Here is an 18,325-nt window from a genome sequence, read left to right as displayed (position 1 = left end):
ACTTAGTGTAAACTACCTAGTGATTCCACTTGGAAGTTACAACCCATGTATGAGTAAGATGTTCTGAATATAAGCCTATGAAAAACTTTAGGAACTCTTGATGTCTTTCCTTTTACATAAATTCTATCTCAATCTGATGTACTTTGGGTGATCAAGAAAACTAAAGGCTAAGAACAGAAAGCTAATTTCTTTAAATGAGACAAATGGAAAAGTTTTTCCAACTACCACTATAAGAAATTTTTTCTTTCAAGAAAGAAATTTTTCTTCCAAATACCAAATAAATTTCCTCAACTGTACAGCTATAACTTGATGGTTTTTACTCTTACTACTTCACTTTTAAATTTGTCTAAACAATAATAATAATAAAGTATCTTTCCTGTTTTTTTTCAAGATAAAAATTAAATGATGTGTTGAAGATGTCACTATAAATACTTAACATTTTGGTTATGGCTTCTGCATTGAAAATCTATAGGAATTTTTCCAATTAACTTTCAAATCTTTCCACAACCTCTCTGTAAAAAACAAACAACAAACAACAAAAAAAACTCCAACAAGAAAATCTTTAAGATAGCTTAAATGAATGCTTTACATATCAAAAATGGATTCACAAGTCCCTATTACCATAGTATCAATTTTAAGAAGTGTCCTAAGTATGCTCTGTATTAGTTTTCTTGATTATGTCAATAATATAGAAACATTTTTAATATAACAGAACATTTAATTACATCCATTTCCCATGAACACACTAGTCATTCAATGATGATTATATTGGCCACCTCCACTGGTTGGTGGAGGCTCTTCCACTAAAGGCTCCCATGGTTTCCACTGTAACATTTTTCTGGCCAGACTTAGTTCATTTTCAGTCTGAAGAATCACCTCTTCTAGTTGGCCACCTTGAAGTTGGTCTTCTAATTTCTTAACATCTGGTTCCGCTTTAACCATACTCAGCCTCTCATTTGTAATCTGTTCTGTATACTTTCTATATGCTTTGTTTTTAGGAATTTGCTCAAGAACATTAAGAATCTTTGTGTACAATATTCTTAGCCTCTCGTGTGGACTTTCACATACAGCCAATCCCACAAGGCCGGTGGTCTTCTTCAGCAAACCCGCCATGACGGCGCCCGGGGATGATTTAAATAACCTGTGCTATCCCACATGATGGAATTCCATCCAGCCATTTTTTATAAAAAGAGGTAGCTTTATATATACGGACATCAAAATATAACCAGGATATATTGTTAAGTAAAAAAGCAAATTGGACAACGATATGATCTTCTGTTTTCATGTACCCAGAAAAACCTCTGAAAGGAAGGATCTAAACTGCGAGATTCTCTGAGCACTGGGATAGAAGAAGCCACTGTTTCTGTCCTGACTAGGTAATTCAAATATGTGAGAAAAGAACTCAAACAAGACCAAAAGACATTCAGTGACAAGTAAGTCAGGTCCCTACCCTGTCCCTCAGGCTCCTCTGAGGAAAAGGGAAATCTCTTTTTTACTTTATACATGTCTGTAATGTTAGTACTTTTTTATTTTTAACAAAGAACATTGTTTTTTATAATTTTTTTAAAAAATTCAATCTAGTGAGAAAAGTAAAAAGAATGTTCACTAAAGAAAATTTACAAATAATACAAAAGTTTACGAAGAAAATAAATATCAGCCACAATCTCATCTCCCAGGGCGGGAAAAATGCCATTTGATGCCTTTCCCTCAAATCTTTTTTATGCACATACATCCTTTACAAAAAAAAAAAAAAAAAGTTTGTAAAACAATCACAAAATACACACAAAGTGGAAGGATTCTAAACATGTAGCCTAAAGCAGAAAGAAATGAAATTTATAAAAAGAAACCTTACTTTTTACACTTAACAGTATAGCATAAACAGTCTCCCATATTTCCCATATTAAATATTCTTCAACATGATTTTTTGTGGTTGTTTAGGAACCTATCATAAGCAATCTTTCTTTTTTTTTTTTTTTTTAAGATTTTATTCATTTATTTGCCAGAGAGAGACACAGCGAGAGAGGGAACACAAGCAGGGGGAGTGGGAGAGGGAGAAGCAGGCTTCCTGCTGAGCAGGGAGCCCGATGCGGGGCTCGATCCCAGGACCGTGGGATCATGACCCGAGCCGAAGGCAGACGCTTAACGACTGAGCCACCCAGGCACCCCAGCAATCTTTCTTTAATCTTTTATCATCAAGCATTTAGGTTGTTTCCCATTTCAGAAAAATGTTTTGCAAATGTAGAAAAGAATAGCCTTTGGGGGCAAACAGAGTCCAGGACCACAGAGAAAAATCCCTGCAGTCATCTCTTTCCCCTTCCTGACCCTGCTCTATGGGGTCTCTGCCCAGGCCTTCCAGACCACTCCCAGAGCACTGCCAGGGCCCAGAGCCAACTGGCCTCCAACTCTGACGTTTCCCCATGAAAGGGCAAAGGCTCTGGTCTGTCTTTCCTGGCCCCGAGATCTTTTTCCAGCAAAACACAATCTGATCCAGGGGCAGTTCAGACACCTACCCCCCATCCATAGTCTTCCAATTCTCCAAATTCAAGGTTCTTAGGGTGCTGGTGGCCCAGAGATGGGTGCAACATTCTCATACTGGGGCTCCTCTTGCCCTTCCCCATCAGCCAGCTTCTGGGGATCCTGTTCTTGGGGACCACCCTCAGGGGCCAGCTCCTGGGCCCTACCTGAGCTCTTGGTGCCATCCCCTAGCCCCCTGGCCACTTCCTCTGGCCCAGTTCCTGCAGACTCCAAGGGCCTAGTGAGCTCATCATTCGGGGCTAAGCTGGGGCTCTCACTGGCAGAGCCAGAGGCCAGCCCAGGGCTGCCCTTATTTCGACTAAGGGCCCGGCGTGGAGGCTTAGGGATGGCACTCTTGACCTTGGGCTCTGCCTGGCCTTTCTGGAAGCTACCAAAACGGCGGAGAACAGATCGGACGGGGCCCTCGGGTAACTGGGGTGTCCCTGCCAGCATGTAGATTGTGGTCACAGAGCCTGAGCCCTCCAAGACACTGCCCTCAATGGCTTCTACACGCTCAGCCACTGTCCGGCCACCAAGGGGGAGCCGGCGGCGGCCAGTGGCTGAATCCCTGGGGCTGGCAGCACCAGGAAGGGTGTCATCCATTTCTGCTCTCTCTGAGCCCATGGACTCCTCAGCCTCCTGGCTTTCAGGACCCAGCTGGGGCCCCCGGGAGAGCCTCTTGGGCTTTCGGAGAGGACTGGAGATCTCCCCTGAGCTTCGGCGACTCTGTGGTGCAAACTTGGTGCCTTCGGCAAAGGAGACTGATGGCCGCTTGGCCCGTGCGAGACTGGAAGTGCGTGGGATGGGGAATGGTGTGGAGGCATCCTCAGGGGGAGGGATGGGACCTCCAGCCAGGCTGGCCTCTGGAAACTCTCCGTGGGCCACAGTGACCATCCCTGGCAGAGGAGACAGAAGAGCTTGGCCAAAACTGGGCTGGCCACCCCAGTCCGTCCTCGGTTACTCAGTTTAGCATCTGCTGGGAAGCCTCATCAATGGGGCGAGGAATAGGGTGAGGGCACAGAGGCAGGGGAAGGGCCTATTCAGGGAGACATGACCCCTTCTACACACTTTTCTCACCACCCTTTCCCCCTTGAACTAATGCCACACCCTAAGGTCGTGTCCCTCTCACCTCCGGGCTTTTTGTGTGTGTTGTTCCCTCTTCCCAAAACACCTTTCCCACCCCTCCCTAGCGGTCGCTTGGTTAACTCCTCCTGGTTCTCCTAGACTCAACTCCAATATCACCAACGCTGAGACATCTTCCCTGACCCTAATCACCCCTGACACGGCCGGACTGTGAGCCCCTACTTGTATGTCCCCCATCAAAGCACGTATCACTCTGTCCCACACGTGCCTGATTACCGCCCGCCAGACGACGAGCTCGGTGAGGACAGGAATGTTCTGTCTTGTTCTTTACTATGTCCCACAGCCAGGAGATTGACCTGCGCTCGAATGGGCACTTGATACATGTTTGCTGCAGGAATAAAGAAGTGGTAGTGGGCAGGGCTGCTCGGAGCCGAGTGGGCTTTTGGGGGGATACCTTCTTGGGGTGGCACACAGTAGGCCGGGCTCTCGTCCTCTCCAGACTCAGGATCAGAAGAGAAGGAGTCGTCTGAGGCCCAGCCCGCAGAGGGCGGCTCGATGAAGCTGTGGTTGAAGGGGATCTCCGGGTCGTGGTGCGAGACTGCAGAGGGCTCCAGGTCAGGTGCGGAGCTCCGCGGAAGACCTTGTCCCACCCCAGCCCCTGACCTTCAGCACCCACACTGACCTGTTACCCAGGGAAGCTTATGGCTGCTGAAGGAACCACAGGGTAGCACCGAGCCCAGGCTGCTCAGTGCCCCCCAGACCTGCAGCTTCATCCTAGACACAGCAGCTCCATCACTTGCTGCCCTGGGGGTACAGGAGGGAGGTCGGTGCGTGCGACCACTGTTGGGGGGGCGGGCAGCAGAAAAGGGCCGGGACCATCCTGGTCCTGGGGTCAGTGTGAGAGAGGCAGGGTGACAGAGTGACTGTCTACTTCAGGGGTTCCCTTGGGCCACAGAGTAAAATCCAAACTACTGAGCCTGACATTCGGGCCTGCCACAGAGGGCAACAGAGCTTCAAAAGTCCAATAGACCAGGGGTAGCAACTCTGGTTCAGGCTTCACCTCTCTGGGCCTGTTTCCTCATCTATCAAGTGGGGACAACGCCTATCTATCAGACCATTTTCCAGGACTCAGCCTAGTGCCAGGCACCTGGTGGGGTTCCCCCGAAATGCAGCTTTGTGTTATTGTCACCCTGGCTGAGTCCCAGCTCAGCTACATTTCTGGAAGCGCCACCCGTGCGGGAAGCCTGTCCTTGACCCCACCCCCAAGCTGGAAGCCACGGCTTCACTGTTACCATTCCTGTGACAGCCTTTGTCCTTTTCTGTCCTCGTGTGAAGGTCTTCTTCCCCACCCCCAGGCTCTGTGCCTCGGCGGGGGGCTACGGGGTCATCTGTGAATACCCCATAGCACAGAGGAGGATGCTCAGGGATTAGCGCATGAACTAATAAGAGAGCACCAGACAGAGAATCCAGAAAAACAGAGCATGGGCTTTGTGCATGCCACTGACAGGTTGGGTCACCTTAGGCCTCCGTGTCTTCCTCTGAGAATTGAGAATGCTAATCCTCCTGCCCCCGATTCCCTGCTCTGAACCTCCTTGCTGCTGTGAGTCTCCAAGGAACCAAGAATTGTGAAGAGATTTTGTAAAGGAACAAAGCTCTGTGCAAACAACATTCCCCTCCAGTGGGCTCCCCGCACCCTGCACCCCTGCAAGCCACCCCAATCCTTTCTATTATCTCTTTTTCTCAGAAAGCCACCATCTCTGATAAACCACCGCTCAGACTTTTGTGTCACTCTCCCTTCAGGAAATGGGGAGGTGTTGAGGCCTAGTCTCTTCCCCTCCCGGCCCAGCATTGTCCTGCTGCTTCTGCCTTCCCCGCCTTCCTGCTCTGGTCCCTGTTAATAAACCCTTGGCCACACGCCACGGGTTTGAGTTTCGCCAGCCTGGGGCCCAGTGCCCACTGCTCCCAGTCCTGCAACTCAGAAACTCGCCTATGGAAGGCTTCCAAGGAAGGCAGGCAGCTGACCTGGTGTGTCCAGGCCGTGGCCACTGCCAGCTCCCTCATTACCTCTGACGTAAGTGTGTGACAAGGCCAACCCTTCCCCACCCCTGAAAGGAAACCAGATGCCAGCCTGCTCCCAACCCCCTGGCCCGAGCTGGGGGTGGGGAAGGGACAGGCCAGAGCTCACCCGTCCTTGGGGTCCAACCGAGCAGCCCGGCAGCAGCAGACACAGAAGATGATGCCCAGGAGGAGTAGCAGCAGCGGTACAAGGATGCCTGCAATGAGGGCCGCATCCTGACTGCGAGGCCCTAGGGAGAGCGGGGGGAGAGGGGGAGAGGAGGGGATGGCCCAATACTCAGGGCCATTCTGTCTCATCTCCAGCTCTGAGCTGCCTCTTCCCCAGAATCTTCCACCTATGGGTCCCTCCCCTTTTTCTGAGAGATGCAGGCTCTACTCAGCCTCGAGGCCCTCTCCCCAAGGCAGCCTCCCTGCTAGCCTGTCCGCTCCTGATGGTCCCTGGCCTGTTCCACAAGCCCTTGCTCCCAACTGTCACGCCTGGTACACATCCCCTGTGCATCACATCCCTGTGAATCAGGTGTGACAGGTGCCTGCTCATTTCCTGGATGCTAGCCTGGTTTCTCAGGAGGCAGGGGCTGTCATATCTTCAGGGACCCCAAAGTAACCATACAGATTTCAGGCCTCAGGAATGCCTCCTAAGTGAGCCCAGTCTGCCTGGCAAGTGGTAGGTCCCTGGAGCCATATAAAGGGCCAGTCTTTCCCTGGTTACTGCCCCCTGCACCCTCCTTTTTTTTCCTTCCTTCCTTCCTTCCTTCCTTCTTTCCTTCCTTCCTTCCTTCCTTTCCTTCCTTCCTTTCTTTTTTTTTTTTTTTAAGATTTTACTTATTTATTTGACAGAGAGAGAGACAGCGAGATAGGGAACACAGGCGGGGGGAGTGGGAGAGGAAGAAGCAGACTCCCCAGGCCGACGTGGGGCTCGATCCCAGGACCCCGGGACCACGACCTGAGCAGAAGGCAGCTGCTTCACTGACCGAGCCCCCCAGGTGCCCTGCCCCCTCCCTTCCACCTTACCCAGCTGGCAGGCCCCAGAGATGGGGGTGCAGGGTCCCTCTGGGCATTCACAGGGATCCGAGCAGTTGTTACCATGGAAGCCAGGTGGGCATGACGTGTTGCAGCTATGGGGATGACAAGAGAAGGGCACAGGGGAAGGCAGATCTCTGGGCACTGCTCCCCACGCCCTGTGGTACAGACTTCCCCGGATGATGCCCAAGCAGACTCCTCTGACCTCTGAGCCACCTTCTAAGTACCCCTGGCAGTGTTTGGGAGAATGCCGTAGCCCCTAAGCCCATCTTCCAGAGAGGCCACCCAGAAGCTGCCCCTTGGTGCCCAGCCCCCCAGGGTATAATCTTCCGACAAGAGCCACCTCTCATGACCCTCATCCCTAGCCCATCCGGCACTAAGTGCAATAAGCAAGATGCCAACGGCATCCAGAGAAAAGTCCTCTGGGTCTGGAGGTCTAAGCCTGCTTTCTGCCCCATTCTCTGGGCCTTGGTCCTCTGCCCTATAAAATGAGGTCTCTTCCATTTGATACTACATTCTGTCCTAGAGGTGGAAAACCTGACATTGGAGACATTGACCTTGATTATGTTCTACGAGCTAAAGACGTCAGGGAAACAACAATGGAGTTGGAGTCCTACCCCTAAATAACTTCTCCACTAGTTAGGGAGCCAGGCGTTTTAGATGAAGCATCACTCTGACCCTCATCTGGAAGATGCAGACCTCACAACAGGAGGAATAACTTCGCATTACGAACATGTGGGGTGGGTATGTGGGAGGCAGAGAAGCCCAGGAAGGGAAGTTCAGGAAGCAGATTGCACAGAGGCCTGACCTAGGCCCCTGCCTCCCTGCCAGGGCCCCAGTTCTCTCACCTGGGTCCCCAGTAGCCAGCGTTGCAGACACATTCCCCAGTCACAGCATCACAGGTCCCCTGGACACAGGTGGGGCAGGTAGAGCTACAGCCCTCCCCAAAGGTGCCGGTCGGGCAGGGCTCTTCACACCTGAGGTGAGGTGAGACTTGGAAGGGGCGGGCTGGGCAGGCCTGGCAGAGCAGAGCCCCCCACAAAAGGGTCCTACCCATCTTCCCCCATGCTTCTGGACTCAGGGCCCCGAATGTCTACTCCTCAGCAGTGAAGCTCAGGTGTGAACAGGGCCTTGAACCTGGGGCCAAACCCAAGAGGTGACAGACTACAGATCCCTAGAGGAAGAAGAGGAGAGCAGGATACCTGAGTGGTGAAGGAGCCGGAAGAGAACCCAGGGCCTCATCAGCACCCACCTCTCCTGCCTCAGTCTTCACCAGGAGGCAGGCCCCCAAGGCTGTGTGAATGAGGGTGTGGGGGGGTGGGCAGCCGTCCCAGAGGGAGCAGCTGCAATGAGGATCCTGAAGGAAGGCGCACCCCACCCGGAACAGGCCGGCCCCCTCACCTGGGCCCTAGCCGCCCAGGGTCACAGCGCTGACAGTGCCCGGTGTCTGGCTGACAGGCCTCCCCAAGCCGGCAGTGGGGGCACAGCTCCCTGCAGCTCTCGCCAAAGGTGCCAGGCGGGCAGGGCTGGTGGCACTGGGTCCCGTTCCAGCCCGGCTCACAGGACGCACAGTTGCCTGTGTCTGCAGAGCACGGCTCCTTCTGCCTGCAGTGGCCACAGCTGGGAAGAGGAGGCGTTCATGGGAGCACTGCGGAGCGGAGAGAAGCAGTCCCCACCCAGGCCTCCAGGGACACTGGAGAGCATCCAGGGCACGCACAGGAAGGTTTGAGCCTCAGTTTCCCCATGTTGTACAACAAAAAGGCTGGACAGAGGATCTCCGTAGGATTCCAGCCCTCTCCTTCTAGCTTCCCATTCCAGAACCCAGCCTTCCTAGGGTCCCACGGTCACCAAGAGCACCCAGCCCAGCCAGAACAGCCAAGTTACTCGGGCCAACCTTCTCCCAGCGTTCCTTCCCATCCCTTTTCTCCTCTCAGCCCTCCCATCCACGCCATCTCTGAGGTCTGGCGTGACTGGGACTCGGTGTATCTCCTATCCCATAACATGAAAATGCAGAAAAATTAAAACATGTCTGTTTTCATCACTATAATTTCAAGTTTATCTTCTGTTTAAAAAAAAGTTTTCGGGCTGCCTGGGTGGCTCAGTGCGTTAAGCGTCTGCCTTCAGCTCAGGTTATGATCTCGGGATCCTGGGATCAAGCCCCGCATTGGGCCCCTGCTCAGTGGGGAGTCTGCTTCTCCCTCTCCCTCTGCCCCCCAACTTGGGTTCTCTCTCTCTGTCTCTCACTCACTCTCTCAAATAAACAAAATCTTTTTAAAAAAGATTTTATTTATTTATTTGAGAGATAGAGAGAGAGAGAATGAGAGAGAGAAAGCATAACAGGGAAGAGGGTCAGAGAGAGAAGCAGACTCCCCGCTGAGCAGGGAGCCCCTTGTGGGACTCGATCCCCCGACTCCAGGATCATGACCTGAGCCGAAGGCAGTCGCTTAACCAACTGAGCCACCCAGGCGCCCCAAATAAATAAAATCTTAAAAAAAGTTTTGGGGCGCCTGGGTGGCTCAGTCATTAAGCGTCTGCCTTCGGCTCAGGTCATGGTCCCAGGGTCCTGGGATCAAGCCCCGCATCAGTCTCCCTGCTCTGCAGGAGCACTGCTTCTCCCTCCCCCACTCCCCCTGCTGTGTTCCCTCTCTCGCTGTGTCTCTGTCAAATAAATAAATAAAATCTTTAAAAAATAAAATTAAAAAAAAAGTTTCCCCCAGTTTTTGTTGTTGTTTTTTTTGAGATGTGACTGTCATACTGCCCTGTGTAACTTTAAGGTGAACAGCATAATGACTTGACTTACATACATTGTGAAATGCTGACCACAGTAAGTTGAGTTCACATTCCTCATCTCAGAGAGGTACAAAAAAGGGAAAAAAATTTTTTTTCTTTGTGATGAAAACTCTTGGGATCTACTCTCCTAGGAACTTTTCCACTAAGGTTTTTCTTATCTTAATTTCTCATTGGTTCTTTAACAGTTTCTTGAAAAAAGTTTCTCTCCAGGTAATTATCTGGAATCATGTGCTTGGATAAGACTCATTTGTTCATAAAATCAATTTAGCAGACCAGCATCAAAAAAAAAAAAAAGAAAGAAAAAGAAAGAAAACGTTACAGTGTGTGTGTGCATCTCACATATGTAATATATGCAGATATGTACATATATATTACATATAATACATGAATCAAAGAGAAGTATGTGTTGTCTGGTTAAGCTTTTACCTCAGAGCTGTGTGTATTGAGAGGCAGAGAGGTGGGATGTCAAACGCACTTCTTTTTGTTGTTTGGCTTGTTTTTATTTGTTAAGTAAGCGCCATGCCCATCACCCATCGCCCAACGCCCAATGCCCAACGCCCAACGCCCAATGCCCAATGCCCAACGCCCAACGCAGGGCTGCAACTCCACACCCCCGGGGATCAAGAGTTGCATGCTCTACCTACTAAGCCAGCCAGGCGCCCCAAAGCGCATTTCTTATTGTGGGTGGGGCGGCCAAAGGTTGAAAAGCCACTAAGTTGTTTTTTTTTGTTAAGATTTTATTTATTTATTTGAGAGAGAGAATGAGACATAGAGAGCACGAGAGGGAAGAGGGTCAGAGGGAGAAGCAGGCTCCTCGCCGAGCAGGAAGCCCGATGCGGGACTCGATCCTGAGACTCCAGGATCATGACCTGAGCCGAAGGCAGTCGCTGAACCAACTGAGCCACCCAGGCGCCCAAAGCCACTAAATTTTAAAGGCACCCTGCAATCGTTTCGTCACGCGATTCATCTTTTATCCGCTTCTAAGTATAGCTTGCTGGTACTACTACTGTTTGAGAGTAACCGGACGAAGGGGTGGGCGAGGCTGGACCTAGGCCATCCAGGGTCTTTCTCCCCCTCGCGCCCCGTCCCCGTCTGTCTGCGGAGAGCACCGCGCCCGCTTCTGCCCGCGCCCCCGCCTCTGCCCGGCTCGTCCCTTGGGTCCGGTTCCCCTCAGCTCCTCCGCACGCCCTCCCCGCGCCCGCGGCCCCTCCCCTCTCGCTCCCGCCCCCGGCCGCGGCCCCGCAGCCGCGCGCTCACCTGTCGCCGCAGTGAGGCCCGTAGCTGCCGGCGCGGCAGGGCAGCTCGCAGCGGGCGCCGCGGAAGCCGGGCGGGCAGGCGCACTGGCCGGAGGCGGCGCTGCAGCGGCCGCGCACGCACTCGCACGGCTGCCGGCAGTCGGGGCCCCACCAGCCCGGCCGGCAGGCGCAGCGGCCCGTCTCCTGCGCGCACGGCGAGCCGTGGCAGGCGCAGCGGAAGCTGCAGCGGCGGCCCCACCAGCCCGGCTCGCAGCGGCAGGAGCCGTCGGTTGGATCGCAGCGCGCCGCCGCCGGGTTGCACTGGCACGGACGGCGGCAAGTGGACGACCACCAGCCGGGCTCGCAGCGGCACGCGCCCGTCGCGGGGTCGCAACGCCCGTGGGGGCCGCAGGCGCACGCGAACTCGCATCGGCCGCCCCAGCGGTCCGCTAGGCAGTGGCACACGCCCGTGGCCGGCTCGCACTGGCCGTGTGGGTGGCACGCACAGATCTCACGGCAATCGGGGCCCCAGTACTGGCCCGGGCAGCCTACAAAGGGGGCGGGGGGCGGGGAACGGAAGGGGGTCAGCAGGCTCAGGGCCAGGCGTGGATCTCCGCCTCGCGCCACCGTCCACAAGGAAGAGGGGGCGCCAGGCCCACCCCTAAGAGCCAGAGACAGACCCTTGGACATCTGGCAGCCTAACCTCCTGGGGCACAGCTCACTTCCTGCCTCTGACTGGGAACTACAAAAACCCTTTGCAGTGGCCCAGCTTTCTACTTCCAGAGCACACTGAAAGTTCCCGAGTGGGAGAAGCTTTGCCCAGAGTCACACAGAAGTAGGATTTCCTCCCTCTCATGCCCATCCCTGCATCCCCCACCCCACTCCCCCGGAGGTAAACTGAGTGTCCATCCCGGCCCAGATGCCGACCGTGAGGGTCACAAGGGAAGCCACATTTGCCCCTGGTGTCTCCTCTCAGCCCTGATTCCCGCTCTCTGGCCATTCTGCCCACCAGACCCTTTCCCCTGCCCCTCTTTCTACCAGAGAGGGCAGAGAGCCCAGCCAGGGGTGTCCTTCCACCCTCCACACGTATAGAAAGGCCATGTGAGGGAGACTGAGAATGTGCCCATTTTGCAATTAACGGATAACCCACGTCTTTTCTGAGCAGTTGAACATGATGGTGAAGGGCAGACAACTGAAACTCTGCGTAGTGCTTTGTGGATATGGGTAAAAACCAGATGACTCAGGGCATCTTCCAGGAATGCGTCACTTCCTGACTCTGGGCCTCAATTTCCTCAGTGGCCCTGCTGTGCTAAGATCACATTTCCACCTGCTTTGCCTCCCAGCTCCCCAATTCTGCCTAGCAACCTCATCCTCCAGGTGAAACTAGGACTCACGGGAGTTGCACTGGGCCCCGAAGAATCCAGGTTTGCATCGACAGAGGCCTGGTTTCACACATACTTCATCTTCCTGGCAGGCATCTACCCCCTCACAGATGGCTGAAAAACATCCCACCCAGGTGGAAAGGACAGTGGCATGGCCCAACAAGGGGACACTCGGCCCCTCTCACTGCCCCCCAGCGCCCTGCCCCCTCAAGAGCCATTCCCTCAGGGCGGGGCTGTGTGTGTCAGGATGGACTCTAGCTCTAGGGTTCAGGAGGGGAAACAGGCCCAGGAGGAGAGGAAGGAAGGGTCACTGGGCTACGTCCTCATTTCTTCTCGGGTGGGGATCCATTCTGGCTACTCACGGACAGTGCATTCTTGATCTTTCTGCCTCCAGCCTGGGCAGCACTGGAGCTCAGCAGAGGGGCTGTGGGGCAGAGAGGGGTCAGCCGGGGGACACACTGGCTCCGCAGGTGGATCACTGTCTCTGGCTGAGATGTGGGAGGCTGCCTCAGCCCCATCAGGCAGGTCTAGCCAAGAGTCACAGTCCCAGGGTCCCTAATCCCATCCCTGGCCCTCCCACCTTTGGCCTTGACTATCCACCTCCCTCCAGGCTGTCCCCAGGCCCTCTTCCCCTCACGTCCTCCTTCCCGGCAATGCCTCAACACCAGTTTGACCAGCCCCGCCCCCACATCAGTTTCCCACAAAGACCCACCTGCTGGCTTTGCAGACATGCCGCCCACTGGGGTCCAGCTTGGACCCCTGGGTCCCCTGTGTCCAGAGCAGCAACAGTGGGAGAAGCCTCAGCCCCATGGCGGCCAGTCCAGCGGGAGGGCTTGGGTTAGTCTGGCCCCCACGGCTCCCAACCCCCTCCCTGCTTCCTTCCAAGGCCTTTCCTGAGGAAACCAGTGTGAAGAGGCGGGCTGCCATGAGGCACCTCCCTGAGAGGGCGGGTGGGTGGGTGCTGGGAAGACCAGACACCAGAGAAATGAAAAGGAAAGGAAGGCCGTGGTGAAGGCTGAAGGGGGGCAGTCAGTTTAAGTTGGAGGGCGCTGGAAGGGGCAGGAAGATGGAGCTGCAAGTCCCAGGATCCTGGGGGATAGGTGAGGGTGTATGGTGAGAGGGGGAGCCACGTCTTTCCATTAGGTCATACTGTGCAAGCAAGGCCCTAGCTGGGAGAAGCTCCCCACCCACTAACAACCAACAAGACCCTGTGAGGAAACCACAGCCTGTCCCGGCGGAGCCAGGCAGGGACCCACGACTAACACACAGACGTGGAGCCGTTTCTGGGTATCGTGGGCAGCTGCTTTACTGCATTAGCTTAGGCCATTCTCACAAAGCCTTGGGAGGGAGGTAGTTAGCTCTCTATTTTATGGATAAGAAAACTGAGACTCTGGAAGGAAGCACTTTTATCTGGGCCCTGAGGCTTGGCACAAAGATACAGGGAAGGAAGGTAGGCTGAGCTCTTCATCATGCCCTGGCTCAGGCCAGAACTGGGAAAGAGCCTGGGGAGGGCCGAGAAGGAGGGAGCCCTGTCTTCATTTGAGGCCACACATCCACCCATAGCCCAATTCCCAAGTCAGGTCTCTGGGGGCAGCTGAGACCCCCAGACAAAGATGCTCGTCGAGTGCTGAGCAGAGCTAGTCAGGAGTTGAGGACTGGGGGGGCTGCCCCCAGGCGCCAAGTGGGATTGCTGTGGAGCCTCCTCTTCTCCCCCTAGCTCGCTGGGAGCCATGCTGCTGGTCTGGGCTTCAGGGTCCTCTGTTTCACCCTGATAGGACAGGCCAAAGCTGGGGGGAGAACCAAGAGGTATTTTGAGCTTGGATGCCAGAGAGGTCAAGGCTATGGGCTCAGGGAGTGGTGGGGAAAGGGGATACAATAAGAAGAGAGGACAGAGGGGCGCCTGGGTGGCTCAGTCGTTAAGCGTCTGCCTTTGGCTCAGGTCATGATCCCAGGGTCCTGGGATCGAGCCCCGCATCGGGCCCCCTGCTCGGCGGGAAGCCTGCTTCTCCCTCTCCCACTCCCCCTGCTTGTGTTCCCTCACTGGCTGTCTCTCTCTCTGTCAAATAAATAAATAAAATCTTAAAAAAAAAAAAAAAAAAAGAAGAGAGGACAGAATGAGGTATTGAGGAGGCAAAGGGGCCAGGGCCAACGGAGGGAGGGGCGTGCTTAGAGCTCAGGACAGCAGGATGAATGTCAGTGGAGCAGGAAAGGGGAGAAGAACAAAGGTGGGGCCCCTCCTTCACCCCCACAACCTTTGCCCTTCCTCTTCCCCCAACATACAAACTCTGTATTCTGGACTCAGTGGGTGGAGGGTGGGCTCTCTTATCACTGGAGAGCAGGAGCCATGAGCTGTCTTCATCGTCACTGAGGCAGAGAGGGGGAGAGAGGAGATGTGGGGGTCATTTATCAAGGCCCTGGGGGACAAGGGGAGTCCAGCTATGTCCAGCCTTCTGCACAGTACCCAGGAACAGCCAAGGGAGGAGAGAGTGACTACAGGACCCTCAAGGCTGGAGAGGAGGAGGTGCTAGGGAGATGAAGGAAGGACATCTTGAGGCTTTTATTTTATAGCCTCACAGCAGGCCCTGACGTGGCTGTAATTACATTCTTAACCCTCTGAGAACAAACAGATCCAGCTAAGACAGGAAACTGAAAAACTCATGTGGAGAAGCATCATTACCAGATTCCTTCAGCAGGAGGTATAGTGAGCATGGCAAGCCAGAGCAGTGCGATCCAGAGAGAAGGGTGGCAGGCTGGACAGCAGGCTCAGGGGGTGACCAGGCTGGAGTGGCAGGCTCAGGGGGTGACCAGGCCAGGTTAGCAGGTTGAAGAAGTGACTAGGCTAGGTGACAGGCTCAGGCAGTGCTGAGGCTAAGGCAGTAGGCTCCAGGGGTGATTAGGCTGGGTTAGAGCATGACCGGGCTGGGTCATCAGGCTCGGCAGAATTAGCAAGGGAGGGCCGGCTCAGTGGGAATGGAGGCAGGGACTTACCTGCTTTCTGCTTCCTCTGGGGTCCCTAGCATCTTGGCCTTGATCTTCTTCCGCTGCTTCTTGACAGCCACCTTCATGGCCTCAACCAAAAGCCCAGGGACCCGGTGGTCTGTGAGCAGCTCCCTACAGAGGAGGGAAAAGAGCAGAGTAAGCAGTGGGAAAGCCAACAGTCGGTCTCATACCAAGTACCTGTGCATGCTGTTCCCTTTGTTTGAAACACTCTGCCTTGCTAACAGCCCTCAGATTAGCTTAGGTGCTGCCCCCTCCTAGGAATCTGTCTTTGACCGCTGCTGTGACTTTTTTTTTTTTTTAAAGATTTTATTTATTTAATTGACAGAGAGAGACAGAGAGAGAGGGAACACAAGCAAGGGGAGTGGGAGAGGGAGAAGCAGGCTTCCCGCCGAGCAGGGAGCCCGATGCGGGGCTCGATCCCAGGACCCTGGGACCATGACCGGAGCTGAAGGCAGTTGCTTAACCAACTGAGCCACCCAGGCGCCCCTGCTGTGACTTTTTGTACTACCTCCTCCCCCATTTGGAAGAAGTTCTAGGAAGGCAGGGGCTGTGTGGTTCATGTCCTCCCAGTGTCCAGCACAGTGCCTGGCACATGTCATTGTGGATAGATCAGTGAACCAAAGAATGAAGCTGGTGACGTGAGGCCCCCAGACAGGTGTGAGAGGAGCCCCTGAGCTTCCCAGCCCCTGCCCACCGCCCTCACCGCTGGAAGTAGGCCAACTCCTCCTTCAGCAGGAACACGTTGGCTTTGAGCTCATTCCGCTCCTGAAGGATCTGCTCAAGCTCCTCTCGACTGAAGCTGCACTGTCCTGCCTTGGAGGAGCACCCTGGCTGCTGCAGGGCACCCGCCTGCGGGAGGACAGGCTCGGTCAGAGGGATGCCTCTACCCGCGCTCCCCTGCCCCGGGGGCCACCACAGGACTACTAGAGCAAGTGACGGGCAGGGAGACTTGGGAGGCGAGGGCGCTGCGACAGATGACAGCCCAGTGCTCTGGCTGGGCGTGGGAGCAGGGGCCGGCCGGCGCCGCGCCACCGTGTGCCACCTTCCACCTTACCGGTGGACCTGCTACGCAGCACCCTTCCCGAGTGCCCACCAAGTACCAGACCTGTGAGTACTGTGCTGGGCACTCACCGGGTCCTCAGGGGTCCCCGGGGCTCCTGCGTCGGCGGTGGCCCGCTCGGGCTCCTGCCTCTGCTCGTAGCCGGCCGCCCCGGCCTGGTCCCGCGCCAGCTCCACGACCCCCTGGCGCTGTAGTTGCCGCTCGCTCTCGCGGTCCCTCGCGGCGCGCAGCTGGGTTTGTACGGCGGCCAGCTTGTGCCGCAGCTCTTCATTCACCAGTAGGAGGCGCTGCAGCTGCTCCTGCAGCTGGGGGCGGACCAAAAGGGCAGGTAGGCGGGGCGTCGCTGGGTGGAGGGGAGCCCCCGCCTCACGCCCATCGCCTCGCCCCGCCCCGCCCTCACCGCCTCGGTCTCCTGGCTGCGCTGCAGCAGGTCTCGGTTGTGCGCGCGGAGCTCGTCCCGCTGGCGGTCGGTCACCTCCTTGAGCTGCCTCAGGAGAGCGCGCTCCTCTGAGGAAGGGGTGTTCTTAGCAGCGACCTGGGGAGGAGGCCCCGAGCCGGCCCGCCCCGCCGCCCCTTGGCGGTGCCCGCACTCACCCTGTGGCCCAGAGCGCAGCTCTCTGCGGAGGCGCTCGTTCTCCTCCCGCAGCCGCCGCAGCTCCACTTCGGCCTGCTGCGCTGACACCTGCAGCTGGGGAGGCCAGGCTGTGAAGGCGAGGCTCCCACCAGCCCTGCGGGTGGCCAGGGGGAAGCGCGGTGACTCACTGAGTCTGGGTCCGGCCCCACGGCAGCCTTTTCCAGGAGCTCCAGCGTCCGCACCACGAGTGGCACTAGCCTGGCCGCCGCCTCCGGCCCGAAACGGCGCGCCAGCTCCTTCAGCTCCGCGCCCAGGGCCCCCGCTAGATGGTACACGAGCTCCGCGGCCGTCCCTGACCCCGCGGCCACCCGAGGCCCGCTGCTGTGCGCCCCAGGCACCGCCTTCCCGGGCTCCATGCTCCCAGAAAGTTAAGGGCTGCGACAACGCCCGCCCCCTCCAACCCTAACCGGGGCAGGAAAAAGCCAAACAGTTCCGGCCCAGGAAGCAGTTTAAGGCAGGAGAGGGCGGGGAAGAAGCGACAGAGGAGCAATTAAGAGAAAAAGGCTTGGGGAAGGAGGTAGTGCACTGGGCCCCCTGGGCCCTGTCCTGTTCAAGCCCCAAGGTCACAGGAAGCAGGACTGCCTACTTGCAGCCAGGCGTCCAAGAGCTGAGGCTCAGGGCTCTAAGTGGTCACTTTTGTCAATCCCTACCCACAGTGCCCAATCCAGGCTCCACCCCTGTGTCCGGAGTCATGAGGCCCAACTTGGCGGTCAAGTACTACAGGCGAGAGGTGAGGTAGGACAGCTGCCATTGGCCTCAGCCAGAGACAGCCATCTGTCCAGCCATGTGTCTGTTTTCCCAACCACCAGCGACACACAGATTAAGGGGCTACGCGCGGGGCACCACAGTTTCCCCGGGGGGGGGGGGGGGAATCCACAAACTTCCAGATTCAGAAAACAGCAGCAGCCGCTCCAAAGGATGTTGAAAGGAGTGATGGTTTGAAGGGCAGTTGGTAAATGTGGTCAAGGCAGTAAGGGTATGAAAGCCCAACACCACCTCAGTTCCGTGAATCTAGGGGATGCTTGGTCCACAGCCCGATTAGGGGCCTCATGCCCCTTTAAGGCTGAGGCCAGCACTTTCCTGTGATCAAGTCCAGTCTCCTGCCATCCCTATACCCAGAATTTGAGCTAGGGGGGGGAACAAGCAAACAAAACTCAAAAACTCCTATTTATACAAAATTTATTATTATATTTTGCTCAGGACTACAAGCCACCAGAGATCAATAACACAAGAAGCACAAATAGGGGGAAAAGGGACCAAGCTGCTGAATGTCACCAGCTTTTCTTTGGGGGTAAAAGGTTCCAGTCTTTGGGACGTCTGAAGCAGGGGGAGGTGAGGAAACAATTAGGCATAGAGGTCCTCTCGGTCCGCAGAGTATACCTCACCCTCTTGCAGGAGAGCGAAGTTGAGGAAGTGGGAAGGTCTGTGCACCTCGTGGTAGAACTCTTTAGGATTTGCCAGCTGCAGCTCATACTTCATGTTGGGATCATGCCGGACACCTTGGGGAAGAAGGAAAGGGCCACTGCTAACC

The 18,325-nt window shown here is 55.3% G+C and overlaps 4 protein-coding genes and 1 pseudogene across 8 annotated transcripts in view; 1 reads left to right on the top strand and 4 right to left on the bottom strand.

The window, feature by feature from the left end:
- Nucleotides 1-697: 697 nt before the first annotated feature.
- Nucleotides 698-1,365, bottom strand: LOC112808084 (NADH dehydrogenase [ubiquinone] 1 alpha subcomplex subunit 5 pseudogene; annotated as a pseudogene).
- A 145-nt stretch (nt 1,366-1,510) lies between these two features.
- On the bottom strand, nt 1,511-13,005 carry SCARF1 (scavenger receptor class F member 1). Of its 4 annotated transcripts, none has more exons than XM_073879299.1 (11): nt 12,813-12,997; nt 12,463-12,627; nt 12,113-12,226; nt 10,741-11,266; nt 8,095-8,313; nt 7,542-7,670; nt 6,685-6,788; nt 5,783-5,903; nt 4,280-4,401; nt 4,052-4,195; nt 1,511-3,410 (listed from the first exon to the last, which is right to left on the bottom strand). In XM_073879299.1, exons 1-11 carry the CDS (start codon nt 12,829-12,831, stop codon nt 2,551-2,553), a joined length of 2,523 nt encoding a protein of 840 aa, XP_073735400.1. In that variant the 5' UTR covers nt 12,832-12,997; the 3' UTR covers nt 1,511-2,550. The 4 variants fall into 4 exon arrangements, with proteins under 4 accessions (XP_073735400.1, XP_073735401.1, XP_025706806.1 ...); XM_073879300.1 differs by having other exon boundaries at nt 12,463-12,588; nt 12,813-12,996; XM_025851021.2 differs by having other exon boundaries at nt 12,113-12,214; nt 12,463-12,524; nt 12,813-12,994.
- A 333-nt stretch (nt 13,006-13,338) lies between these two features.
- Nucleotides 13,339-18,325, top strand: part of WDR81 (WD repeat domain 81) — an 84,910-nt gene continuing 79,923 nt past the window's right edge. Inside the window, exon 1 of the mRNA XM_073879297.1 lies at nt 13,339-13,342. The gene's annotated coding sequence lies outside the window, so the exon portion shown is untranslated. The remainder of the gene's footprint in view (nt 13,343-18,325) is intronic.
- Nucleotides 13,364-17,385, bottom strand: RILP (Rab interacting lysosomal protein). The gene is made up of 8 exons (XM_073879302.1): nt 16,923-17,385; nt 16,755-16,848; nt 16,561-16,667; nt 16,232-16,465; nt 15,804-15,949; nt 15,089-15,211; nt 14,381-14,464; nt 13,364-13,887 (listed from the first exon to the last, which is right to left on the bottom strand). Exons 1-8 carry the CDS (start codon nt 17,148-17,150, stop codon nt 13,677-13,679), a joined length of 1,227 nt encoding a protein of 408 aa, XP_073735403.1. The 5' UTR covers nt 17,151-17,385; the 3' UTR covers nt 13,364-13,676.
- The window catches only part of PRPF8 (pre-mRNA processing factor 8), a 32,801-nt gene continuing 32,432 nt past the window's right edge, over nt 17,957-18,325 (bottom strand). For both annotated transcript variants that reach the window (XM_025851020.2, XM_073879296.1), the window contains exon 43: nt 17,957-18,293. In XM_025851020.2, the coding sequence (XP_025706805.1) occupies nt 18,139-18,293 (155 nt within the window). In that variant the 3' untranslated portion in view covers nt 17,957-18,138. The remainder of the gene's footprint in view (nt 18,294-18,325) is intronic.

This window comes from Callorhinus ursinus, unplaced genomic scaffold (assembly GCF_003265705.2).
Source record: "Callorhinus ursinus isolate GAN/ISIS: 27379988/994484 unplaced genomic scaffold, GSC_fseal_2.0 scaffold34, whole genome shotgun sequence".
Taxonomy (NCBI): Eukaryota; Metazoa; Chordata; class Mammalia; order Carnivora; family Otariidae; genus Callorhinus; species Callorhinus ursinus.
Note: the sequence above shows the minus strand (reverse complement) of the source record. Positions and strands in the feature narration are given on the sequence as shown.